Source organism: Convolutriloba macropyga, chromosome 1, assembly GCF_964194025.1.
Source record: "Convolutriloba macropyga chromosome 1, txConMacr16.3, whole genome shotgun sequence".
In the NCBI taxonomy this organism is placed as follows: domain Eukaryota; kingdom Metazoa; phylum Xenacoelomorpha; order Acoela; family Convolutidae; genus Convolutriloba; species Convolutriloba macropyga.
In genome coordinates, this window is record NC_134468.1 from 27,469,565 (window position 1) to 27,495,574 (window position 26,010).

General features: G+C 35.1%; 1 protein-coding gene and 1 non-coding gene across 9 annotated transcripts in view; one reads left to right on the top strand and one right to left on the bottom strand.

Annotated features, from left to right (window-relative positions):
• The window catches only part of LOC142337496 (hydrocephalus-inducing protein-like), a 389,940-nt gene that overhangs the window by 39,195 nt on the left and 324,735 nt on the right, over positions 1–26,010 (top strand). For all 8 annotated transcript variants that reach the window (XM_075386772.1, XM_075386789.1, XM_075386781.1 and 5 more), the window contains exons 9-23: positions 1,911–2,129; positions 2,490–2,681; positions 7,540–7,648; positions 8,081–8,241; positions 8,937–9,127; positions 9,451–9,607; positions 9,933–10,049; positions 10,350–10,502; positions 10,902–11,005; positions 11,392–11,629; positions 13,597–13,709; positions 14,036–14,186; positions 24,443–24,685; positions 25,091–25,222; positions 25,558–25,899. In XM_075386772.1, the coding sequence (XP_075242887.1) occupies positions 1,911–2,129; positions 2,490–2,681; positions 7,540–7,648; positions 8,081–8,241; positions 8,937–9,127; positions 9,451–9,607; positions 9,933–10,049; positions 10,350–10,502; positions 10,902–11,005; positions 11,392–11,629; positions 13,597–13,709; positions 14,036–14,186; positions 24,443–24,685; positions 25,091–25,222; positions 25,558–25,899 (2,622 nt within the window). The remainder of the gene's footprint in view (positions 1–1,910; positions 2,130–2,489; positions 2,682–7,539; positions 7,649–8,080; positions 8,242–8,936; positions 9,128–9,450; positions 9,608–9,932; positions 10,050–10,349; positions 10,503–10,901; positions 11,006–11,391; positions 11,630–13,596; positions 13,710–14,035; positions 14,187–24,442; positions 24,686–25,090; positions 25,223–25,557; positions 25,900–26,010) is intronic.
• Positions 402–472, bottom strand: Trnag-ucc (transfer RNA glycine (anticodon UCC)). Its single transcript has one exon. It is a non-coding gene; the product is annotated as a tRNA-Gly (tRNA).

Below are 26,010 nucleotides of genomic sequence, written 5' to 3' on the forward strand. Positions count from 1 at the left end.
GTTCATTTGGTTTGGTTTGATTTGATTGAATGATTATGGGGTTTATTGTACATTAGGAATTGCAAAAATGGCATTTGGTAAATTGTTCAATTGTAATTTTCATTGGAGTGACTGGTACATCTTAGGTCCCTTTCCGATTGTAGCCCACCATTGCCGTAAATATACCCCCAGCTATTATGGGAAACTTTTAGGATATATTCGGTCCCCCCCCCCCCCCCCCCCCCCTGTTTTTTTCAATTATTTATGCCCACCAATTACAATTTATGGTAGCATGTGCGCCTGTGAGCGTAAAAATTATTTGCCCACTAAGCTCGGAAAAGATCATAAATATGAGTTCTTGGGGGAGTTGGTTTATATTTCTGGTTTTTATGGTCATAGATAATTAAGCTGTGCAAAAAAGTTGCATCGTACGGGAATCGAACCCATGTCAACAGCTTGGAAGGCTGCTATGCTACCACTACACCAACGATGCTTGTTAGAATGGGCATTCACAAAGAGCTATATATCAACTGCAATTAGGCACGCTTTGTTGAAGGATAACCGAAAGAGTGAATGATTTTAATGATCAAAAACACGGGACAGCTTACACAAAGTCTTCTCTTCGAAATACACTCGGGAACAGTTCTCTGGTTCCTGGGGTGAGTATCTTCATATATAATTGATGCTAGGGGTCTTTTCCATTATAGTCCCAATAATGCTTCAATGGGCATTAGAGCGTACAGCTCCCCAGCGTAAACATTCCATAACGGTAGAATTAATGGAAAAACGCGGCTGTTGTTAATTGTAATGGCTAGTTCCACCTCTTGTGCCATAACTGGTCCTGGAGCGAAGGCCAATGAACATCGCATATAGAGAATTCATTCTACTTAAACATATGAGTGAATGATGCACGATCTGGGAAAATGGGATCTTTTCTGTTAGCGCCCCCAGCCCTATATAGCCGTTAAATTTGCACCCCCCAAAATCTAAGTTTTCGCGAATTGTGAGAGCGATATTTTCATTTCATTGAAACAAGTGTCTAGGTAGATTGAAGGCACTTTTAGAATAGTTTCCTTAAAAAATTTAAAAAATCAAGCCCTTTTGTAGCCGATAACACCAAAAATGGTGGCCGCCGTATTGGCCGACAGGGCGTTTAGCCGACAACCAAAAAATGAGAAATTTAACCGATAATTTAAGTAATATGAGCAAAAAAACTTATTCTGAAGCTGTGATTGGCCAATTTAAAACACTATTTCGTAAGCGGACAATTATACCGCAGTGTTTTCATAGCAGAAAAGATCCGGAAAATGATGCTCGAAACAAGGTCCGATTATACATTTTTCTCGGGCTTAATCTCCTGATATTTCGTGTGATCATATCCGATAAAACCAAGCAGATACACCAAACGCCATTTCAAGATTACCACCCCCCCTCACCGCGTATAAATTTTTGCCCCCTGTTAGAAGGTTGAGAGAGAGAGAGCAACCTAATGTAAATTGCGCAAAAGATAAGCTTGACAGCTTGACAAGAAGCTCTACTTAATCAACGTATACTTGGCTAGAGATATGAAGCCTTGAGGTACAAGAAAGAACGTGAGAATGGGTTATAAGAGACGCCCAAGTTCGAGAGCTTAAGACCAGTTGGTGTAATTGGGTAGCACACCAGGCTTGCAAGTAAGTGATGCTGGTTCGAATCCAGTACTGGTCCATTTTCACAGTAGTTGCACCTGAATTAACCCTTAACACCCCCCACCCCCCAATAGGTTATGCGCCCCCAGTTCCCAGTTACAAAGCACGTGCCATTACATAGTAAATCATTATGTAAAAATATGGCACGTTCGTCTGGGGGTGCAAATAATATGCGCCCACTAAGCTTGGGGGGAGGACAAACGGAAATGATCCAAATTTTACGTTCCTGTTTTGTCGACTCAGGAGGGTGAAGTGTGGCCCAATACTACCCTAGACTGTGAAGTGCTGTTTAAACCACGAGAGGTGGACAATTACGACGTGCACATGTACCTCGAGGTCACGGGGAGGGAGGGGCGTCTTCCAATCAGACTACACGGGACAGGGGTGGGTCCCCAGATTGACCTCTCCTTCGAGACTCTCAATGTCGGAAACATCTTTCTCGGATCCAGACACTTCTACGAAGTAAATATAGAATATTGCTGAGAAATATAGAATATTGCTCCAAATATTGCTGAAAAGTTTTGGTTTAACAGTTGAGAGACCTTATTATTTTTTTGCTATAATCATCACTACAATCGGTATATTTAGAGATTTAAGCTCCTAGAGGCGACAATCGTAACTGTGTTCATAACAGCTTCTAGTTAGTTTTACGAGTGTTCATAACAGCTTCTAGTTAGTTCTATGAAAACAACTTTCTGGCGGTACCAATCTGAAGATAATGCGTGCCCGGCAACCGCGTGATAAATCATAAAAACTTTTTTAGAAAAAACGACATTCAAGACCAATTCAAGGGCTAAATCGACTCCCTGTCTATGTTAATAGGTAATCCTGTGGAACAAAGGAGACATAGATGCAATCTACGCTATTCAGTCGAAAGAGGAGAACTCTGCATTGAGCAGCTGTTTCTCCTTCGACCAAATGGAAGCCTTTGTCCCTCCTGGGGGATACCAGGCAATCAAGATTGAACTAGATGCTTGTCTAATTGGGCCCATAGACGAGGTGTTCGAATTCCAGGTGCGTTTGTGAACATCATCTTTCTACCTGTTTCATCTCAACCCAAAGTAGAATAGGATACCAATTTTTGAGCCAATCAGTGAAGTTAAATTTAATTGTTCGGACCCATTTTAGTGGGAGGAAGAACTCAACTGGGATTTTTTGTTCGGGCAGTTTTCGCCGATCAATATATTCATCGTACAGGATTTTGAGTGGTTTCATTAGAAAGCTTGCTTGACAAGGGTAGGATTTTAAATTAAAAAGATTTTTTGAATTTCGCTTTTCATAAGGAGTTACAGAGGTTTAAGGTTTTGTGAACGTTAGCCTAACATCCGTCGTTTTTTTCACACTTTTCGTATTTTCAACTTAAGTTTTGATCAATTTCTGCTAAAATATGATGCAATTGTAAACGATAGTCTGTGGTTTTACGTTTGAAGATAGAAGAGAGTTGGTGAATTGCTTGAGTCAACTGTTTTGACAAAATTTTCAGCTTAATTTTTGGAAATTCAGCATTTTTCCTTTTTTAATAAAAAATGGCATCAAATATGCTTATTTGGCCCACTTTATCCATTTTGACCAGTGGTTCATACAAAACAAAACTGGTGGAACAATCTTCCTTTTGCCAGATATGGGCTAATTGTACCTCCAATTCCTAAGAAAGTTTACCGGATTAAACATTTTTTCGGTTTTTGCACTAATTTATACCAAAATTTATTTAAAAAAAAAACAGTTTATTTTTGATATATTAATTTTTTTATTAATTATTTTGTTTTATAGTTTAAAAAAACTATTACAAATTTGAGAACAATTGATTGAGCAATTTTAATTTTAGTTTAATTTAAATTGAACATTTATAGGTCCTCTTATTTTTCAATGAGGTCGAGTTAAACAGTGTTGTATTTTGTGAATAAAGCTCATGGTTTTTGTGGCTCCGCCAAATTTTTTTCGTAAATTTTAATTGAATTGGAGATTTGCCAGCATTTGTTCTTCTTTTGGTAGTATTATGACTGAGTCTAATTAATCAAATTTCCAATTCAGTATATAGCGACCTATCAAAGAAACTTGCTAATGCTTTCTATTGATATATAATACTTTTTTGGATATGACTCGATATGTATCCAAATTTCATTAATTATTTTTGATACAATGAGTTTTTGGTCAAATTAGCTATTTCGGTAGCTATTGGTACCTTTCTTTCTTTTTTCTTTTTTAAAGCAACACGAGTTTTTGTCTGGCTATGGAATTTTATTGTTCAAATGTTCTTGGGATTGTAATGGGGCGATGGATTTGGTTTTTGAAAAATTTTGACTTTTTTCTACGTTACTTACAGACCAGAATGGTTTAAAAGCCAACCTCAATTATTGACAGGTAAAATTTTTTTGCAAAAAGATTTCAATAAACATATATTACAATTTCAGCGAGAAGTATATGGCTTCAACACCGTTTGTATAAAATTTTTTACTAAAATTTTGATTTCCGTCTCTCTTCAGTGTTAGTGTGCAGTTCATTGACTAAGTCTCACTAATGAAATGTACAACTAGTTTCGTAATTAATTGCACGATGAACTCTTTACGAAAGTTATTTGAAAGTTTACCGTTATTATGTCTTATGTTTTAAAATAATATAGGTTTTTTGATATTTGCCATTTTCAATCTTAGTTTTGCAACCTGTTAGCATAATCCCATTAAAGCAAGAGGTCACTTTTTTCAAATGATTTATAATGTAGTCCTAAATGCTATTTTATTAGTAAAATAATGGTTTTTCGGCGTTTTATTTTTTGACATTCTCGTTTGTTTTGACATATTTCAATTTTTGAGGTTCTCTTTTGCTGTCTTGTTCGATCATCACACTAATGGCACATTAATGACGAGTCGCATATCACAATGATGGCGTTGAAGTTTGTCGCTATTTTGTTTTGAGTGTTTTTAGTGAATAGATTTGATTTTTTGGCTTCGACATAAGATTGACTGTGACTTCTTTCTGTGTTTAATCTTTTTGTAGTCGTACGAGATTCGGGATACTGACAGGTGTCAATGGTTTCGTTTGAAGTTGTAAGTTAAGACTGTGAATTGTTTCAGTTGATAGTTAATTGCTTTCTTGACTTTGAACGTATTGGCGAAATTTGCCCTTTTTTGTTTTCTCTCTACTTGTTAATTTTTAAAAATAAATACGGCCCCATATCTTTTTGTGGTGATACGTAAGTGGTTTGTTTTCGTTTATTTTTAGTTTAATTTGATGCTGTTTTGACTTTTTCGAAAAAATAGGCTAGAGGTTGAGTTTTGGTCGCAATTAATGCTTGTTGCTTTTTTTTGATTTTGTTGTTTGTCTTGTCTCTTACGCTCCCTAATGTTTTAGTTTCATTTGTATGGTGGTGGAGCTAAAGCGAATTTTCAAATGGTTAAACCACCTACTTTCGAACACTCAGTGATTTTTTGAAAGTTTTCTATCTCCTCCTCATATGGTGGACAATTAAGTCAAAAATGTGGATGAGCGTATCGGCACTTTATTTGTGAACGCACATTACCGAGTCTCCCTGTTCAATTCAAAATCTAAACAATAAGATTGGGTTAGATTCGGTCCTGGTTATGCTCAAAAGCTCTGACTTGAAAAATTGTGGCAGCAACTTGCTTGATCTATAATTTACAAAAATACGAAGTTATGATAACATTATACCCCTGTGATTTGAGAAGTTTGAATCCAGTCCTTTTCAGAAACTCAGTCGCCTGGCTAAGATTTTATAAGGCATCTTATCTGTTTCTATAGAATATTGTTTTAGTAAGGTCTTTCAGCATAGAAGCTCAAATTTAACTGACTTAACACGATAAAAGTCGCGCTTTACATGGCCTTACATGATAGAAATATCTTACAAGCCAACGCAAAATGTTTAGGCTAAAATAGTAAAAAACTGATTGAGAAATTGTGTGTTCAAAGGTTGAATTAGTGGCTTACACACGCTGCCGCTCAAAAATGCATCATAGACACCAATCTAAGAAACTTTTTACAATTGCAATATAATCTTAAAAGCTAGAACTTCTCAGATATCCGTTTAGGCGTTTATTAGGTTGTATAAGACCATTCGCTAGAAAGATGTTTCGTCATAGCGACTGACCGCTGGGAGAGTTTTGGGGGATTCCGTTTGATTTAACATAGTTTTTGTTTCCCAAAACCGTGTGTCTTGTAAAAATGCCTTTGTTGACATTATGGCAAAAAGATTAATCAATTTTTGGGAAGAGTAAAAAGGAGCTTGCCTGATTGGGTTATAAGCAGATCATAATTATTTTGACGTTCACGAGATAAGTATACTTTCAAACCAAGGGGCTCATTTGATAAGATCTTTTGAGATCTTAAACTTTGGCATTAGTAAATTATAAGATGTTACCCTATAATAGTTCAGAACAAATTGAACTGATACCTTTTATGAGCAAAAGATTTGTCAGATCTGATTCCATAAAGACTTGCGTCAGGTGAATTTCATATCGCTCTTAATCGATGGAATATCTGAATCACTGGAGTACCCATGATATGCTCTAAAACGAGAAAAACGGTATCAGCGTTTTCAAGCCAACCTTGAAGTATGATTTTTTATAAGACATATTATCGGTTCTTCAGGAATATTTCTTCAGTCAGATCTTTCACGATAAAAGTTCCAATTTATCCGATCAGCCAAAATGTCTTATCAGCCAACGCAAAACTGGTTAGGTCAAAACAGTGGAAAGTTGAGCTTAGAACTTTTGTGTTCAAAGGTTGAGTTAGTAGCTTACACAAGCTACCACTCAAAACTGCAGGACAGACTCGAATCTAAGAAATTTTTTTCGTTTGCAATATAATCTTAACAACTATATTTTCTCAAATCTCAAGTTAGGAGTTTATTGGGTCGTATAAGATGAATCACATTCGCATTAAAAAAAGTGATCCAACATATTGGCTGTCCGTAGGCAGAGTTTTCGATAGTCCATTTGTTTTTAAATAATGGCTCCCAAAACAATGTCAGTTGTAAGAATGCCATTGTTGACCTTCCAGCAAAAACATTTTATGAGTTTGTTTTGGAAAAATAAAAGGAGGCCAGCTTGACTATTTTATAGGCAGCTTTTTTTTTGTTTTTTTTTGTGCTCATAAAATTGTCATAAATTTAATTAGATAAGTATTATTTCAAGGCAAGGAGTTTGTTCGATAAGATCTTTTGGGATCGTACATTTTCGGATTATTGTCTTACATTTCTCATAAGATGTTATACAATAATATTTCAGAAATAATGAGTTGATGTCTTTGACGAGTTCTTAAGTATTTTGTCAAATCTGACACCATAAAAATGTGAAAATGGTGAAGTTAATATCGTGCTCACTCGATAAAATTCTTGAATCACTGGAGTACCTATGAACTCCTGTAAAACAAGAAAACCGGTCTAACCTCATTTTCAAGCAAAACTATAAATGATCGATTCGGAAAAAGTAAAAACTTTATATGTTCGTTTTTGCCAAATATTCATTTTTTCTCGAGTGGATTCAGCACGCATTTGGGCAAATAATAGTTATATATTTTTTGATACTGGATGCTATTTCACACCAACTCCGAAAATTTTGATCTCAAAACATCAACGACGTAATTATCGATCTTCTTGTGCAAAAATACCAGGAAAAACATTTTGCCTGACAATTTCAAGGGGACAATTTTTTGCGCTTTATAGTTTTTTGTAGGTTTTACGGGCAAGGCTGAGATAAGCCAAAAATTTCTTTCTGAGGGCCGACGTCCCAAAATTGTTTATAAGCAAAAAGGAACTACCCCGAAAGCACCTCGTCCTCCCTTCCACTAATCAAGTGTTTTCTTCAAATCAAGACGGAACTATCAAATGTTTTGAACTTAACTACAAAATGGATTTTAGGTTGACGGAATGAAGGATACTGCTCCGAAGATCTACATCAGAGGGCATATAGTTGGGCCCACTTTCAACTTCAGCATCAATAGAGTCAAAATGGGACACGTACCTTTCGGTAACATCCTTTCTTTCGTATATACTCAATGCAATTGAACTCAGATCAGTAAGTTTGAGTGAGAGTTTTCGGCAAATTGTTTCAGATTAGAGAAGAGCTCAAGTAGTCTATAGTTATTAGGCTAATATATTTAATAATTAATGTACAGGTTCTTATCGATAGTAAAGTAGATCTTCATACAAGTATACTGAAACAAAATGTATTTTTTTGATCGATGTCTTTTCATTGGGATCACTCATTTCCATAATTATACAACAAATTAGTGAGCAATACTAAATTGACCCGAAGTTAATTTTTTTGTTTCTGTTCTAGTCGAAGCGTTCTTTGTAACCTTAGCAGCCTTGCCTAAGTTACAGTGATATGTACTTAGGTAGCATCTGAATTGTGAAAAAGGTAGCATCTGAAAGTGATGAAAATTCAGTATGTGTTCAGGTTTCTTAACGACAGTAGAGGTGAACTTGGTGAACACTTCTCTGGTACCATTGAACTTTCAACTTGTGATGTCAGAGGACGGAGACTACCCTGCAGTGGCGGGTACTGAAGAGAATGCCGACTTCCTCTTGCACTCACGCCCCGACAACCGCAAGCCTCAGGTTTGGTCTATACTACAATGTATAAGTTTGGTCTGTATCTAAGTTACGATGATCGTTTACTATAAACTTATTCAGCATTCAAATTTACAGCTGTTTATACTATTGCGGCCCACTCTAGGCACTTTTGCGACGATCTAGTAGGATTAATCGGTCAATTCAGAGATGATAGACTGTTATTTAGAGAAGCAAAAATAGCGCCAGACTGAGTTCAAAGTTGATAAATTAGGATGATGGTTGAGTCCAATATTCTGTTCAAGGCGCCATAAATAATGTTCTTATTTAAATTTTTTGGTTATTTCCCTATTAGTGGCTGTTTACTTTCACATCTATCCTGTTACTAGCTTGTTTTGCTTTATTTCATTAGTAAGATCCTAATAATTAAATTCTCAGTTTATATATTTTGCGAGCGTCCATATAATAATGGGTTGTAGGGTAAGATAGTTCTACTACTTTCATTTGCTCAAAATTTTCATCTGTTTTATTCAACGCTAATCAATTATCAGCAAAGCGTTTAGATAACTTAATCAAAATTTTTGACAAAAAGTTTGAATAAAAGAACTAAAAGTAAATGAATACGTTTACATGATAAAGAATAAATGAAAAAGGTGTTCGCAATCTCACATGTATATATATCTCGTTGTAAATGAGTAAGTCGCTTGGTTTCTGAAAATATAATAGTTCCTCGACTATTCCAGGAGTTCCGAATCAACCCCACAAGTGGCTTAGTTCCCGCCCAGTCTTCAATGAAAATCAGCATTGGAGTGCTTCCCAACACACTAGGGAAGGTAGAGCGAGAGGTGCTGGTGTTCCTCAAGGACATTGAGGGCTGTCAATTAGCACTCCCGGTGTCTGCTCGTGTCGTAGCTCCCGATCTCAAATTTGAAACGTAGGTCTTGCTCTTGCTTTTAACGCAAGAGATTTTAAATAATGTTATGGATCGCGTGCCCTCTTTTTGAATAAATTTACTTGAATTTCGAATACTCTTTTTGAATATATTCCTACAAATAAGTTCTCTTTTTGTTTACAGTTTCACAGTTGTTTGTTTTTGGAACAGTTTGTATTCAGAAGCAGCGCTACAGTTTCACCTGATTTCCTAAACCAGTGCATATTTGAATCTAAAAAAGCGCCATATGCATAAAATTTTACATCTGTCAGTTTCTGGAACAAATAAATGACGTGTCACGAGTCAATGTGTTGTTTATGTTTTAGTGCCTTTGTTGACATGGGCAAGTGTTTCTTGCGGTTCCCTTACGAACAACTGGTGACGTTGACTAATCCCACCTCGATCCCCGCGAGATACGAGTTGATTCCTCAGGACAGAAGCACGTCTCGTCCGCCTATTCAATACGACTCTCCAAAGTCATGGGTGAGTGACAAGCTGATCTCAAACAAATGTAATAGCAGCTATATATGTCCTGCTTTTTGGCGCAATTATTTTTTGTAAAATATTTGATTCATCGTCTTATTCTGCCTTGACGCACCTTCTATGTGACCAAAACTGATGACCTTCACAGTTTTTTTGAAATGTTTGAACTAATTTGCCCTCTAAATAAAGCTTGACCTTAGACCTTAAATGTATCATCGACACATGCTTTGAATCTGGTTCGGATTCTCAATTTAGAGCGATGATTGGTCAATTTATGACATTGCTCAACAGCTGGCAACTTTTTTGCTAAGTTTTGTTGCTGCAGGGTGTGATAGATGGCAATGGGAGTGTTGATGTGCCGATGGTGTTCCAAGTGGGCGAAAAGGGAGAACACTCTCTCCCTGTCACTTTCTCAGTATTCGGTAGTCCACACATAACTCTAGTTAGTACATTCGTACAATGTATTGTCTTCTAAAAAATTAAAAGCATCGCCCAATGATTGTAAACATATATCACATTGTATCACCACGTTGCTCAAAAACTTCCAACGTCCGTGTCAAAATATCTTGCTTTTCTGTAGCTAGACAATTTAGCCTCAGATTCCAGCTGCTTTGAAGCGTTAATTTATTGTTTTTTTTTTTTCAGAAAAAAAAAAGAAAACTCAAATTTTGAGCCTCAAGGTTGGCGGCATTTTGATTTACATATCAGTTCAATTAAGGAAAGTTATCTTGTTGCATTTTAGCAATTCATAGTGCAGTGCTTTGGCGAGGGTCCAGTGGCATTAGTAGAGCCTACTAGTCTGGATTGGGGGAAGGTGCGAGTGCTGGAGAGACACCCCAAAACAGTTACCATCAAAAACGAGTCCCTCATCTCGGCCAAGTTTAAGTGTAGAATGGTCAGTCTTCTTCAAGTTCAGACAATATTCATTAGGGTTTAATACGTTACGTTTTATTTTCAATTGCTACTCAGAAAAGAAAGAAGTTGGTTAAATTTTCTTTTGGTCATTTAAATAAAAAAATTCATGTCTGGCATTTAAGATTTAAGTAGTGATCTTTGGGCTTGTCTACCGCACAGATTTTGGATTCCTCCTACTCAGCTCTATGCTGCAGGATGCGACAGACAACCCATAATTTCATTCCTCATGTAATTTTACTGAAAACCTGGATTTGTTGTTTTTATGTATTTACAGAAAAATGTCTTGCAGTTTGTGATGATGATGATTCGATTTAATTTTTTTTTCTCGAAACGTCATAATTTTGAGAAGAAACTTATGTGGCAATTATGTTTTACACAGAGACGTGCCGACAGCGTGTTCTCAACTGAGCCTTCCAGTGGAGTGATTGAGCCAGGGGACACAGTAGATGTAGCTGTGTTCGCCAAACCCAATGATACTTTCCAGTAAGCTCAAACAATATCTCTATTTTCTCAGAATCCATTTTTCGCTTATTTATTTTTTTGATTATTACGTTCTCTGAGTTTTGAAATTTGAAATAATTGCAGATGTGCTAAATATCAGGTTTCCGGCTTTTTTCAGGATCAGATTTTAATTCGTATTTTTTATCTTAAAGGTCTTATTATGAAATAAAATAGCATCTTAATTTTTGTTCTTGATCTCACTTTAGCTATTCGGATGACAGATAACTTTCATTCAACGCATATCGTATAAAATTGCTGTTTTTATAAAATTGCGTGGAGTGAAAAATATCTGTCACCAGATTATGTGTTGGATTACAATTAGGCGAAATATGAGTTCCTGGACGATGAGTTGAAAATTGTTTATGCAGGTTTACTGACAATCTGCTCATTGGCTTCGACGAATCGGCCACTCAGACAGTTGTGCTCTCAGCAACTGGTTTTGGACCCACAATAGTTACTGACCCAGTAATCGAACCCTTCCTGGACTTTGGACCGCAGTTCAGTCAACACGAGTGTACCAGAGAGGTTCTTGTGCACAACCAGGGTCGTCGAATCCAGAGGGTGCACTTTCTGATCCCAAATTCAGCCGAGAAAAAGGCTTCAAAGGTATATATTTGTTAATAGCCGCGAAGCGACAGCGGCTATTATTGCGGACATCGTGGTTTTTGCAATTCAAAGAATTTGAATTGTACTGAGGCTCTGTCTTTTTTTAAAGATCTGTTCGCACATTTTCATTATTTTTGAAGTCAAATTGGAGTAGTGAATTTGGTCACGCCGAAACAGGAAGTGGAGCGAAAAAGCGAGTGGTTTTGTGGCGTGAAATTTTAAAATAAAGTGAGAAAACGGTGCTTGAACAAAAGTTTGCTTTCTCGCTAGTGTTTTTTTTGTTCACATGCGGCGACTTCACTTTGATTTTTACTGATCTTCGATTTTTTTGATTGGGTTTTTTCTTGATGGTTTTCCCAATCCATTCGTAGTTCATTTTAGGCTGAGTTTTTTTTGTTTGAACCAAATTTCTTTTTCTCGCTAGTGGTTTTTTGTTCACATGCGGCATTTTAAATTTGATTTTCTGTTTTTAATAGCCGCCGTCAGCCTCTCAAACGGCTATTTTTTAGGCGCTTTGCTTTTGTTAATTTGCTTTACCTTTTGATCACGTTTTTCGTGTTACTTAAGTCACTTCTGACTTACCTCACTCATTCCTTCAACTGAATGGATTTTAATTTCTTTCACGCATTGAATTACGCAAAGTAGTGAATACGATCAACGTCAAAAGAGCAAAATCAAAAGAGATGGGATAAACCGATAAAGCCCGGTCGTCAGTAAGTCATAATGCTTTAGGTTATCAAAGTTCATTAGAGCGATTGCTGGCTGATATTAGTATTAAGCCTAATACCCTTCAGTTTAGAAGCTGAAGTAAGTATAGGTTTAGAATCCAACTGAATTGCACGCCAAATTAGAACACTTTTTGAAACTTAGGATCTCTTCTTTTTTCCTTTTCTATTTCAATCCCGATGTGCGTATAGCGCGTCTACGGTGGCTATTTTCATGCTATCTGCCGGCTATGTTTTTTTTATTTTTTCTTCTGGTTTTTTGGAAATGGTTTTCCCAATTCACTCATAGTCCGTTCTAGGTCTAGTCTTTTGTTTAGTCAATGACAATTCTTTGAATTGTACGTAAGGACTTGTCCCGCTATGTTTTTTTGTAATTCGTCGTCTGGATCGATGATTCTTGCGACCTGACTTCTTGGAGTTGACTTTTTTAATTTTTGTGATTTCTACTGCTTTGCAGTTAAAATTTGTGTGCGTGACGTCATTTGTTCTGCTTTTAGGTCAATTGCGTGACTCTCCTCACTAAAAAGCTGACTTCTGAACACGCTTAATGAACTTTAAATTTTATGAACATTTACTAGTTAAAGGTCATTAGTGTGCATCTAAGTAGTGTCAAACGTATATGCCCTAATTCTTGAGTTTTAGTCTTGAGTTTTTGATTTCGAATAAAATTTTTGAAAAAGCTCCATTAGGGCTTTTTCCTTATAGAGCGTACGTGTCTCATGAAAAGGACAGTCCGAATCTAACCAAAAAGTCTTGTGGTCTATTAAATGACTGGTGGTCAATCTGTCTATCTTATTTCTTTAGTTGTTTCAATTCATGGAAGGCCACAAGCATGTATCGCGGATATTTTCCGGCAATCTGCCGGCTATGTTTTAATTTTGGCTCTGTTAATAGCTTTTGTAAAATCTTAGTTGTTTAAACTGAGTTGTTACATTTTTTTCCAAAATTTTGTTGTTGTATTTTTTTGGCTAATATCTTTTCTTTAGCTTTCCGATGCGACGACAAAATTAGCGAACATTTGTTGATTAGTTGAATATTTCGTGAATCCTTCTCTTTCGAGGATGAAGTGTTTTGAGAGTGAGAGAAATATTATGCATAATTATTTTGTAGTTATATGCATGTGTTGCTGCTAATTACTTAACCCGCCTCGTAATGGGCTATGGAAACCATTAGCAGTGCAAGAACCTTCTCTTGGCCAAGTAATACCAATGGACTAGATATTAAAAGTTTTCACATTTTTAGGGATCAATTTCCAAAGAGTGGGATGGGGACTCGTGTTTCAAAATTGTGCCCAACAGACTTACTCTGGAGCCGAATCATTCTGAAACAATTAAAATAGTTGCCTTTTCTCAGATGTAAGTTTTATATGTTCTCTTATTTCTCGTTTTCATTGAATATGTTCACATATCAGCATTTAGCCCAACGCACGTGAAATAGGAAGCAATCTAACTTAAGTGATTATTGTGCTTATATAAGAAGGTGAATATTTGGACGTCAAAATTTATATCTTTTCTCTCCAGCGATCACTTTGTAACATGCCAAGTTTTAAAAGTGCTATTAATACATAATTTGCGATTGAAGAGCTTTAGAGGCACTGAGTGTTTCGGTTTCCTGCATAAATTTTTCGACGTTTTTGAACTGCAAAGACTGGACTAATTGAAATTGTTTCTTTTGTTTCCAGAGAGCGCGCAGTGAGCGAGGACTTGGTAGTGACTTCGATTATTGGGAAATTGTCTGGGAAAGAGACAGTGTCGAAGTCCAAGATCCTCTGCTCATTCATCAACCCAGTTGTCCACTTCTCAGACATGAAACTACACTTCCAAATACAAAAGGTCGCTTCTTGCAAACACTCTTGTTATAAAATTTGAAATATTGGTCTTTTAAGTGTTTTCTTGATCAATTAAGTATCAAACTATCGGGGGCATATAGTATAATAGACAACGTTATTTTGCTAGGAGATTACAACTTGCACTATCTGACAGAACAAGACAACTTGAACAATACAGAAAAAGATGAACTATTCATTTTTGGATCAACTTCAGGATTAGAAATTGTTAACTTCGGGGATACAACCAGATGTACTGATAAAAAAAATTTACGCTAAATTGATCACTGTTTCATTTCGAAAGATCAGATAACCGACCACAATATCGCAACAACCCCCCTAACTCCGACCATTTTCTTGTAATCTTTGAATCAAACCTCTCATTGAAATATGAGAGTGATAACATGATAGCGACAAGAAATTTTAGAATTTTTCGCGTTCCGATTTTATCCGTGATTTTGCTCTTGCAGAAGGATGAAAATGTGTGAATTGCAATGATATGTTTGCTTCATTCATTGTTTTTTTTCTGAGACAATCGTTGAAGAACACGCACTGGTCCAAACCGATAATATTAGTGATCGAAATACTAAGAACTCTAGCCATGGATAACACTAAAATTGGTATATTTGGTTGCCGATGTGGTTTTTTGAAAGAAAAATCCGCACAGTAAGACGTACAAACGATTAATGCGCTTACGAAACTTAGTAAATTGGAGACTAAGGGAGGCGCACAACTATTTTGCATTAATTTTCTTAAAAAGCTGCCAAATAAATAAGAATGGAAGTTCATTAAACAAAAGAGCAGTCCGTGTGAAAAGGTGTCAAGTTTAATGCAATCAGATTAATTTGTGCGAAATTGTAAAAGATCCAACGAATATCATCAATTGTCAAGATAGATGATTTGATAAAGTGGAGGTATTTAATGGTTTAGACTTTGCTTTTGAATACCTTGATGACCTTCAAATACACAGAAGTCATATTCAGAGCTGTGGCTAGGATGGAATTCTATTCAATCACTGAATCGCAGGACGATGCCAAAGCAGGTACCTAACGAAATAAGGGTTTCTCTCATAAGGTCATGCAAAATCAACATCAACAGTCCGCTTCAAATGAGTGCATTAAGGCGAAAATTTTGCCACCTAAATTGAAACTAGCCTGCGTTACACCAATTTTCAAAAAAGGTATTATATAGGATAGTATAAACTATCGACAAATTTCTGAAACTCGGAGTGTTGCAAAATTTTTTGGGCTCCTCCTTTTGACTCAGGTGACAGATTTTTATTGATAAGCATAAAATTTTTAATAAAGAACAATTATGGATTTCTGTTGAAATAGTTTTGTCTATTTTAATACCAAGGCAAGGAAAGTATTGCGATTTGCCTAGATCCTGTGAAAGCTTTTAGTTCAGTTTTACTTATTTTTTTCTTTTTAAGGAATTGAATTGTTTGGCTTTTCCCAGGAAGCAAAAGAAATGCTATCTTCGTTTCTTGCTAACGGCTGATAAAAACGAAAATTAATGAACTGTTTTTTGATTGCTCACTTGTAATTCACGGTGTGCCAGCAGGAACTGTTCTATATGACCTTTCTTTGTTCTTCTATATGTCCACGATTTAACTAACAAACACAGCGGTGAAAGTGTTTCAGTTCGCAGATGACACAAGCATTGTCTGTTGTGGAAAGGAAATTGGTTAACATGGAACAGTCAAGAATATCTTGCGGAAAATTGAGGAATATTTAGCGATGAAAAAATTTATCTTGAATACAAAGAAAATTGAATTCATTTTGTCAACACGCAATAGTTCCGATCTGGGATCTTTTTCTTCTGAAAACAGAATTTTCTCAACACAAGACAACTTTCTATTGCAATCGACAGGAACTTCTGTTTTGATGAACAGCTAAATCAAATTTTTAAACAGATGCCCATGCTTTGCCATCAGTACACCTAGTGAGACATCAAATTTTCCTGAACTCTTTTGAAATCACTTTTACTTTCACACTTATATTATTCAGCAATTTTTCTTCAAAATTTATCTGAAAAAAACCTGCAACGCATTAATGAACAGATTGACGGGGGGGGGGGGTATGACCGTGTGCCTGGGGGTATAATGGTGGGAACTTTTAAAAGTTATTTTCATTCTTAGGAGAAAGCAATTTGAAGAAATTTTTTTGATGCGATTTTAAAGAAAGTTGATTGATGATTTTAAGTCTGTTCTTAAATGATTTGGAATATTGCTTGTTGCAAGTTTATTTAACCGCATGGTATCAACTTTGACTTACCTAATGGAAAAAATGTTTTGCTACGCTTTATGTCCTGCGTGTTGTTAGACAACAAGTTCGTACCTTTCAGAATCATCAATCAGGTTTTTGTTGCGTCATTTTCCAAAATTAGAATAAGAATTATTGCGGTGATAATTAGCAACCTCAGGAACCCGAAAGAACTGATGCTACCAATTTTCTTTTTCGTGCAAAATATTTTTCGATTTTCGATGTACAGGACAAATCAGTAATGTATTCACACATATTGTTCCGACCCGTCGTTTGCCATTCAAGCTCTCAAAGTTTGAAAAAATGAAATCTGTTTAAACTTAGTTTTCCGCCTGTTACCTTTTCAGCGTTTTCTAACCTTGTCTTCAGATTTAAATCTTCAGATCTACAGCCACTTCAGGAAATGTTTTGGCGATATAACAATATCTTTCTTCTGTGCTAAAGTGTAAAATTTGATAAAAATGAAGTCAATCAAAGAAATTACTCTCAAGGTTAGTTATGTTTGTTTTTAAATTAATTTTGTTCAAAACTTCTGAAAAGGGGAAATACCTTCCTCGTTCTTACAAATTAACTAGCCTCACCAGTGATAAAGAACACTGTGTTTCTGAAAGAAATCTTGTTTCTTGATTTCATTTGAAAATTCGGATTTTTGCTTCCAACAGCTGCAACGAAATTGCGTGTATCTAAACCATAAGTTTAATTTCCAATGAGAATGTGAAATTCAAGTGTTAAAAACATTTAGTTTCAAGCAAACGTTTTGAATATACCTCTCTGAATTTGAGAGAAAGGCTTCACTTGTTGTTTATTTTGATCAGTTTTATTTCAATACAAAACAGGAAATTTATCTTTCGAGCGGCCAATTTCATATTAGTAAAACACGTGTTTTTAATTTAGATTAAAAACTTAGTTTTTTTCAGCTTTATTTGGAGATTTAAAAGAACAGTTGGAATTGAAAACAGAAGCATATTTCCTTATACCTGAGTTATTATGCTTCATTTTCTTTAGTAAATTTTACTGGTAAAAGACGTGCAAGGGTTTTATTCGGTACAATTGGTTTTGATGATATTTAATTCAAAAGAATACTTACAGTATAGATAGGAAACATTTTTTCGAGTGATTTTAACAACTAGAGTACATTCACGTTCAGTTTATGAAAGAGAGAAGGGAAAAGTGAAAAGAATTGAGCTCCCATGAACAAAATTGCCAACTGGTGTAATAAACGCAGACCAGATGGCCGCCATCTGTCAGACACTTAATCGTTTTAATTTTTAGCTTCATGGTATTAAAGATCACAAATTTTTTATCGACTTATCATCAAAATGTCGGACAGCTACCTCGAGTCATCTTCTAAAATGGTTTTGGTTTTCAGAAGTGGTCCGGTAGTGATATTTTATGCAACTGACGTCGTATTAAAAGTACGTCATATATAGTTGAACTCATTAACAATTCTTTTTAACAGGGCTGTTTTCGAAATCACCTGCGTAAAGCTAAAGTTGTACCGCTTTATAAATTGGGTTCAAGGCTGGATAAAAGTAACTATCAATCAATATCGCTTCCTGTATGCAGTAAAATTTTTGAAAGAGTCGTGTACAACAGAGTTTAATGTTTCGACGACTTTAATCTATTCCACTGTAAACAGTTTGGGTCTCGGAAAAAAATAGAGTTATCTTGATGCCTTAGCAGAGCTGACAGAGAGGATCAGACATGGTAAATCTAAAACATGTCCAATTTTTCTGAGATCTTACAAAAGCTTTCAATACATTGGATCAAGGTGTCCTTATTCAAAAGGTTACCGTGCAATGGAATACATGGCCAAGCATTGAAATGGTTTGACAGCTATTTATATAACCAATCGCACAGTGTAAACTTTGCGGGTTTAAATACTCATTTAAAAAACTATTTTTCGGAGTCCCACAGGGGTCTGTACTGGGCCCAATTATTTTCCTAATCTATTTTAATGATCTTCCAAGGGTCTGTAAGAGTGTTGAAGTGTTTCTATTTATAGATGACACTGCTTTGTCTGCAATGGATACATCATTAGAGGATATGTCTGCGGACTAGAAATCTTTAACATTAGTCCAGCGCCGTTTATGTTATTTTGCTGGCATTTAGGAGCTGTTTTTGACTGTAGGATGTCTTTTCAAACACAAATTGAGTATGCTATGAAACCATTATTTACCCAGTGTCGGGTCATTTCAAATCTGCTCCAATATGTACCTCGAAAAGAACTCTTTCTTTATTACAATTCGGACGTTAAGTCTATCATTCAATACCTTCTGCTAGTATACTGGGGTTGCTTTAGTTAGTGTACTGGGGTTGCTTTGGGGTTACTCTAGTTTGAGTGACATACTTACTTTACAGAGAAAAATTCTGAAGTGTATACACTTCAGAAAAAGATCTGACTGCTGATCAGATATTTTTGAGAAAAAGTACCTATGTTTATGAGCTTTACCCATATGAATTGCTGAAGCTTCTTTTGCGTTGTTTAAATGGCCGTTACATCCAAGCATATCTCAGTTCATACTTTGCTTTTTCATATTTTGATCAGTCTGTTCGTTTAACTAGAACTTCGGGACTAAAGGCTTTTAAAGGTTCCTCTATGCAAGCAAAAAATCGTAAAGTATTTAATTTTACAAAGATCTACGATTCTTTTTAATGCTTTAAAGAGAGCAGGAGTCTTGCCCTTGGATCTCACTGATTTCACACGGTGCCAGTTTTTAACTTCCGTACATTCATTTAGAAAGAACTGTCACATTGGGAATATTAGTTTAGTGAATCTGGTGTTCAAGTAAGTAAGTTCATTAGGGCTCCTACCCTCCGTTGTTCCTGCAGCCGGAAAAGAGGGCCCTAATCCCTAATGGGAGGGATTTTGTATACCAAATATCAGCGTGGGTAGCGTTTTTAGTTTTCGAGATATGGCCCTTTCTTGGTCCATGATAGCCAAGTCACTTGAATAGTTTTTGGTCGTTTTTTCAACAGTTTCTTAATTGAATGGAGCACACTTTATCAACTAAACAGTGCACCAGTGCAGAGAAAGTTTTTTGGTTTCTGAAACTTATCTCTGATCTTTTCAGCACCACCACAAAAAATCTTGTCGTCCAGTGTTTTTCATATCCCACTCGAGTTTGGAAACGCTCATTGGGTTGGACCCTGTGTAGGCCTGTTAAATTCTTTGCACGCCCTCTCCATATGTATCCAACACAATTTCTCTCACCTTTTTTTGTTTTGTTTAATGACATAAATAATTTAAGCCCATTCATTTTCCTGGAGAATTTAATTCATTCTTTTTTCTCTCGCTCTTTACTTCTTTCTTTCTTTACTTGTCACACGACATATAAGAGTACTTCACACAGCAAAATACCTCTTTTAGAAAAGATTGAAAAACAGAACTTTTCACCAAGCTAATGTTTACATGTTGTGTTGCTCATATATAGATCTCCAGCTTGCAGAATAATATTGTCAGTATTTTGTATTAACCATATTTTTGTTTTAACTTTTTTAAATTGAAAACTTATCTATCCTCCCGAATGATTGTTCCGACCCCCACTTTAGTGGGGAGAGAGGAACTATATACTCAACTGGGTTTTTTTTGTTCAGTCAATTTTGGCCGATCGATATATTCATCGTAGAGAATTGTGAGTGGTATCATTGAAAAGCCCGTCCAGCGTAGAATACGGAATTAAAACGATTTTTTCGATTATTGTTTTTTACAGGGAGTTATCGAGGTTTAAAATTTTGTGAACATTCAATTTTTGGTTCACAATTTTAGTAATTTTTGCTAAAATTTGGCACAATTTCGCTAAAATAATTCAAAATAAGTTAAAATTTTTAGCGGCTGAGTGTTGTTGTTACCGTTAGAGATAGAACAGCGTTGCTGAAATGTTTCATTGAAGTTTTTTTTGTCTAAATTTTTTGATAAGATATTCAAAATTCAAACTTTTTTCATCAAAAATGGCACAGAATATGCTTTTTTGGTCCACTTTGTCAAAGTTTGCCAGATTTAGTGACCTAGAAACCTTAAAACAAACTCTCTAGTCTAAAAAGAGCGTTAGTGTCAATTGGGTGCCGTATTAAAGTCTTCTGGAATTAAAGCTTTGCCGTTTTTTGCAGATTTAACTCGATAATTATACAAAATGCATCGCTCTTTTTTTTAATATTTGAAGAATTCCACGCAACAATTGGTCTGATTTGCAAACACTTGGAACACTTGGTTGGTTGGCCAGGCGCGCGACAAAATCAGGGAGAGGTTCGACAATATCATGGATTCTTAGAATCAGAGACTTGTTTTTTTTTTGATTTTGCCTTTTTTCAAAATTTTTTGATTTTGTTTTTTTTTTAATGTTAACTACTGACAATATTTTTACTAACGGCTCCGTTAATGAGAGCTTCAATTTAAGGAAATTTGAGGCCGAATTCATATACAGTTTGTTTTCAGAGAACTAAAGGTTTTTTTATGGCTTTGAGGAAGAGTTTTAGTAAAATATAACTGAATTCTTGTCTTTTGCCTTCAATTGTTATTCTTTTTGCAGTCTGATTTTTAAGTTTAACCACTCAAATATCTAAATTTTTTCCTAAAGAGGTGCAATTGAACTTTTTCAATTCATTCGGTTGTTACATAATGTCTCTTATGTTATTGAATGTATTTGTTCTAAGGAAATTTCTGTGGTTTTTTGAACTTGTCATATTTATGTCATTTATGTCATATTTATGTCATATTTATGTTTTTTTATATTATTTTAGTCAACATTTTGCTTATTCTCAGTGAGTACCGGTCAATCTTTCCTCCATATAGAATACAAACTAAATTTGTGGCCGATTGTTTTAACAGAAGAATTTCTTGCTTTTGGTACTACGAGTTTTCATTTAAAAATTTTCTGATTTTTGTGCATAATTTCCCATTTTTGCTGTTGTTTTTGTTTCTTTCGTAAATTGTAACATTATTTAACTATCTAACTGAAAAAAGCTTTAGAACATTTGAAACTGAGCAAATTTTTTGTTTTCATAACATATGGTTTGAAGGGCTGCGACACCGTTCTCTTGCAGAAATTTGTAGAGTTTTTTATTTTTGCCCTTTGTTTGTTGTTACTTTTTGTTGTCATATGCCAAATATTGTGTGATTAAAGGTCTCAGTTGCCAACTATAGATAAACAAATGAACTTAATAACTGATATCGGTAAATAGCTAATGGTCGCTTTGACTTTCGAATTAAATTTCTAAAAAAAGACTAATAGTAATCTTCAACTTATCCCTTTTTGTTCTGTTTTGCGTTTTTTCTCGTATTTTACAATGTTGTATCATTTTCGGAAATTATCCTCATTATTTACAGCCATTTTGAATTTTTTGTTGAATCAAACAGTATTTTTTCTGTTGTTTAAACTTTTTAATTGATGTCTTCAGGGCTTAGACAAATTTGTTTCAGAAGAGTTTTGTGAAGTTTTGATACTTTTCAGTTTTTGTGGTTCTTTTTGTTGTCATTTTGTGATAGTTGGTTTACAAAAAGTTGAAGCTGTTATGATGGTCAAAGGAGATGTAAAGAAGATGCAAAGAAGATGCAATTTTCTCGCGGTCATTATTTAATAAATTTAATGGCTTCAAAACTGTTGTTTCGTAAAGTTGTTTGTGAAACTTATTAGTTCAGCATGTAATTAATGTTATTTTTATAGTCTTATGGTTTAGTCTCATTAATAACAGTCGCATTTAGTGTTCCGATTAGTTGCAAGACAAACTGTCTACTCTTTTAGTCGAAAGCTTTTGTTGGCTATGAATTTTGAAAATATTTGTTTTTAATAAAAGAGATCTGCCAAAGAGATTTTTGCGATCTGCCTATTTTATTTCTTTTAAATTGTAGCTAAGAATCTCTATATACAATTCACATCAATTATCTATTCAAATATAAATTGCTCAATAGATCAATGATCAAATGGTCTTTCTTCTTGGAATAACCAGTTTTCATAAAACCAATTTTTTGTGATATTTGCTCATTTGACCTTTTTTGTAGCTTTTTGTTTTCCTTTCACAGTATCACAATAATGGGCGTCATTTGATTTACAAATATTGTTACATTCAAAAAATGGAAACGAAGATTTTTATTGTTTTTAGTGATCAGCTTAATATTTAATTGATTGGGGGGACATCGTTTTCGTGCATAATTTTGTGCAAATTTTTAGTTTTTGCCTGTTTTTGTCGTTCTTTTTGTAGTCGTATGACATATCCTGGATAATGAAAGGCCTCAGTTGCTCTCTATTGAGTTGTGAAAGACCCTTTCAATGATTTCATTTGATGCGTAATGTTTCTAATCAGTTCGAATTTAATTCTTTTTTCAAAAAAGCAATATTTTTATAAACTTTGCGCCTTTTGCTCGTTTCTAGTCGACTTGTTGCCAAGTCGCATTGAGGAAAAGTCTCATATTTTGTTCCAGAAAAATGCCGGTTAATCTTCTGAGTATAAGTTTTATCTGATGCCATTTTGATTTGATTATTAGTGCTTTTCAAAAAAATGGACAAGAGAGTTTTTGTCGTAATTAATATTTGTAACTATTTGATTTTTATGAAACACTTGCAATAGCATAGGCATTTGCTGAGCATGAAAACATGAGGAAAAAAATAGAAATTATGTATTTTGGAAGATTTTTTAATATAAAAAAACACATTGAATTCCCATTATTTTTTTAACAGGAAACAACTAAATAGGCAGTGTAGGTCAAAGTATAAATGAAATAAACTAAATATATTACGGTTTAATTTGAGATAGTGGTACTATGAAAGTACCAAAACTTTTCCATGATGCCTTGCCGTACGAAGCATTATTCGAGTTTTGCTTATATAAATGAAAGAAAAACATTTTCAGATGCTTCTTTAGAGCTATTGGTCTTGCATCCATTTCAATTATCTTTTTAAAAAAACTCACGTTAAGAAATTTATTATGAAGGGTTGAGCCAATAATCAGGATAGAGCTTTCTAGTGCAAATGAGTTTATTTTGTGATTGAAGCAATATTTTTTGGTTCGCTGGCTGTAGCGCAGATTTGATGTTGGTAAGTGTAGTTTTTTAAAAATCGGAAGTTGGTTACTGGTATATTTCATAAAATAATTTAGTACTTTGTGTTCCAACAAAAATTTTATTGGCAGAATTTGATGTTTTGGTTTCAGATCAGAAGAACTGTCGTATTTTTTGCGATTGAAGCACGTCTTTACAGCCCAGCTTAATTGTTTCTCCAAAGTAATAAAGCAATTGTTTTTTGAGCTGGCCAGTAAAAGGCCTGAGTAGTGTAATTGACTTATCACTAAGGCGTTCAGAAGTAGTAGTCTTGTCTGCTCAGGGAACGGGCGTGATATACGTTTTATTATTTTTATCCCTGTAGCCATTTTGCGTAATACGTGTTTTAGTTCTTCTTGAAAATTTAATGTGCAATCAAGATTTATTCCGAGGTATTTTACGCAATTGACGTTTGGTATTTTGTAATTACCAATTAACAGATTGTTTTTTTTTCGTTTCTTCTAGTTTTGATTTTTTTGAGAATGTAATAAATTCAGTTTTTGAGTGATTGAGCATTATATGGTGTTTTTCGTAATATTCAGATATATTTCTTAAGAATTGTTCCAGATTATATGTTGCTAATTTTAGGTCCGTATTAATATGTGTGAAAAGAATATGAATAAAGTGGAAGATCTTCAAAAAACTAAATAATTTTTAGATAATGAAAATTTTGAAAATGTGTTTTTACAGTTTTCCTTCAGCTTTTTATTGATACTACCTTCATATTTCTTACTGTTGATTGCATAAGAATGGCTTAACAAAAGGCTGGCTGCTGTAAAATTACTGACCCCTAGAGGAGGTTTCATGAACCATTAAGCTGTCTGCAAAAAACGGAAGTATGATGTGGGCTTAACTTTCTCCAGTCCAATTATTATCAACGTTTTCCTAGTTTTTTGAACAGGTGCGTCTGTGCCCACAAAGTTGCGTTTTAGGTGTTTTGAGTTCAATTTTAATGTGGTGTTTCAGAGACCAACAGACGTGTTGGAACTGCAGTCTCAGCAACTGTCTTTTGTGAACACTTCATCTTTGCCCGTCACTGCCAACTTCGACATCCTGTCACCTTCCTTATCTGCTGCACCCTCTCAACCCTTTCATTCTACGCCACCTATTAAGGGAATCAGTAATGATGAAACTGAACAAATGGATAGCCGTGGTCAAGCTTTCTTCTTTCTCTCTCCACAGGACAACCATTCCCTAACTACGTCAACTGTGAGATATTTGTTTGTGAAATGTTATCGGTTTAGTGTAATTCGCTTCCTTTCAGCATTCAGTTTTCCGAGCTTCGACAATTTATTATTCAGTTTTCTGTCTGATCATACCTGTTCATTTCATAGTTGATTTTGATAAGACATTCGCATTATCTGTCATTTGTTATTCCAATTAAAACATCCAGTTTTACCTCAAAACTTATTTACCCCAAAGGGCCATTACCTGTCAGTCTGTCGACATTTTCCTCTCTGAAGAAAATTATGAGATACAATAGTCGATTAAAAAAAGCATAAAGTGAGTTTTAAACCCCCTGATGAATAATGCGTTTTGACCATGATATGAGTGTTGTCCATAACGTAATGATTAGTTGTCTTATGATTAGTGTTTTAATGATTAGTGTTTTAGTCGTTTGAGATGGAAGTTGACGAGGAGTGTTCAGTGGTAGTGGTGTTTGACCCCAACTACATATCCGAGAGTGCACACACCAGACACTTGCACGAGAATATACAAGTCACATACTCACAACACCCAAATAAGGCAATAATTCTTATTTAACATTATCTTGTTTTATAGAGTTGGAATTATAATATTGTGAGCTTAGCTGCCTTGGCAGTCAGAAGTTTTTTGCATGCTCTTATTTTGGTTGGATGTTGGAAACATTTCAAAGCCTCGACAATGTAATTTAGCAGCTTACATGAAACTGGTTTGTGTTTCCAGTCAAAAGAGCGCAACTAAATTTAATCTTGCTACCCTTCCCACGTGACAGCATCAGACTTGATTTCATACAAGTAACTAATAATAATAGTTATTAATTATACCAGTAGCTCATTAGTATCGCGGACTTAAGCTTTTGTAACGTCTTCTTACTGCAGGACCTGGTTGCTTTATCCAGCATAGTCTACTTTCCAAACTTGGACTTCGAAACTAAAATAGTTCACTTTGGCTGCGTCGTGAACGAGACAGAGGTCACCCGAAGAATCAAAGTCACTAATTCTGGCCCCCTTCCGGTTAACTACCGATGGAGTTTCAAGGTCGATCAGCACTCTTCTTCGAAGAATGTCCTCAACACAGAAGAAAGTGGGAAGGTGGAGGATGTCAAAAAGTCAGCAGAAGTTGACAAGGTCACAGAAGTTGTTAAACATTATGATGAGGATGACGAGAATTCAAAAGATCTTCAGAAAGAAAAAGATGATAATGAGGCCAAATTACAGCAGGTTAATTTTTTGCTGTTTCAAATTTTCCAAGATTTTTGGCATACCTTATATGACTGATGAAGTCACTGAAAACTTTGGGCATTGAAAAATTGGAGATGTGAATCAGAAATT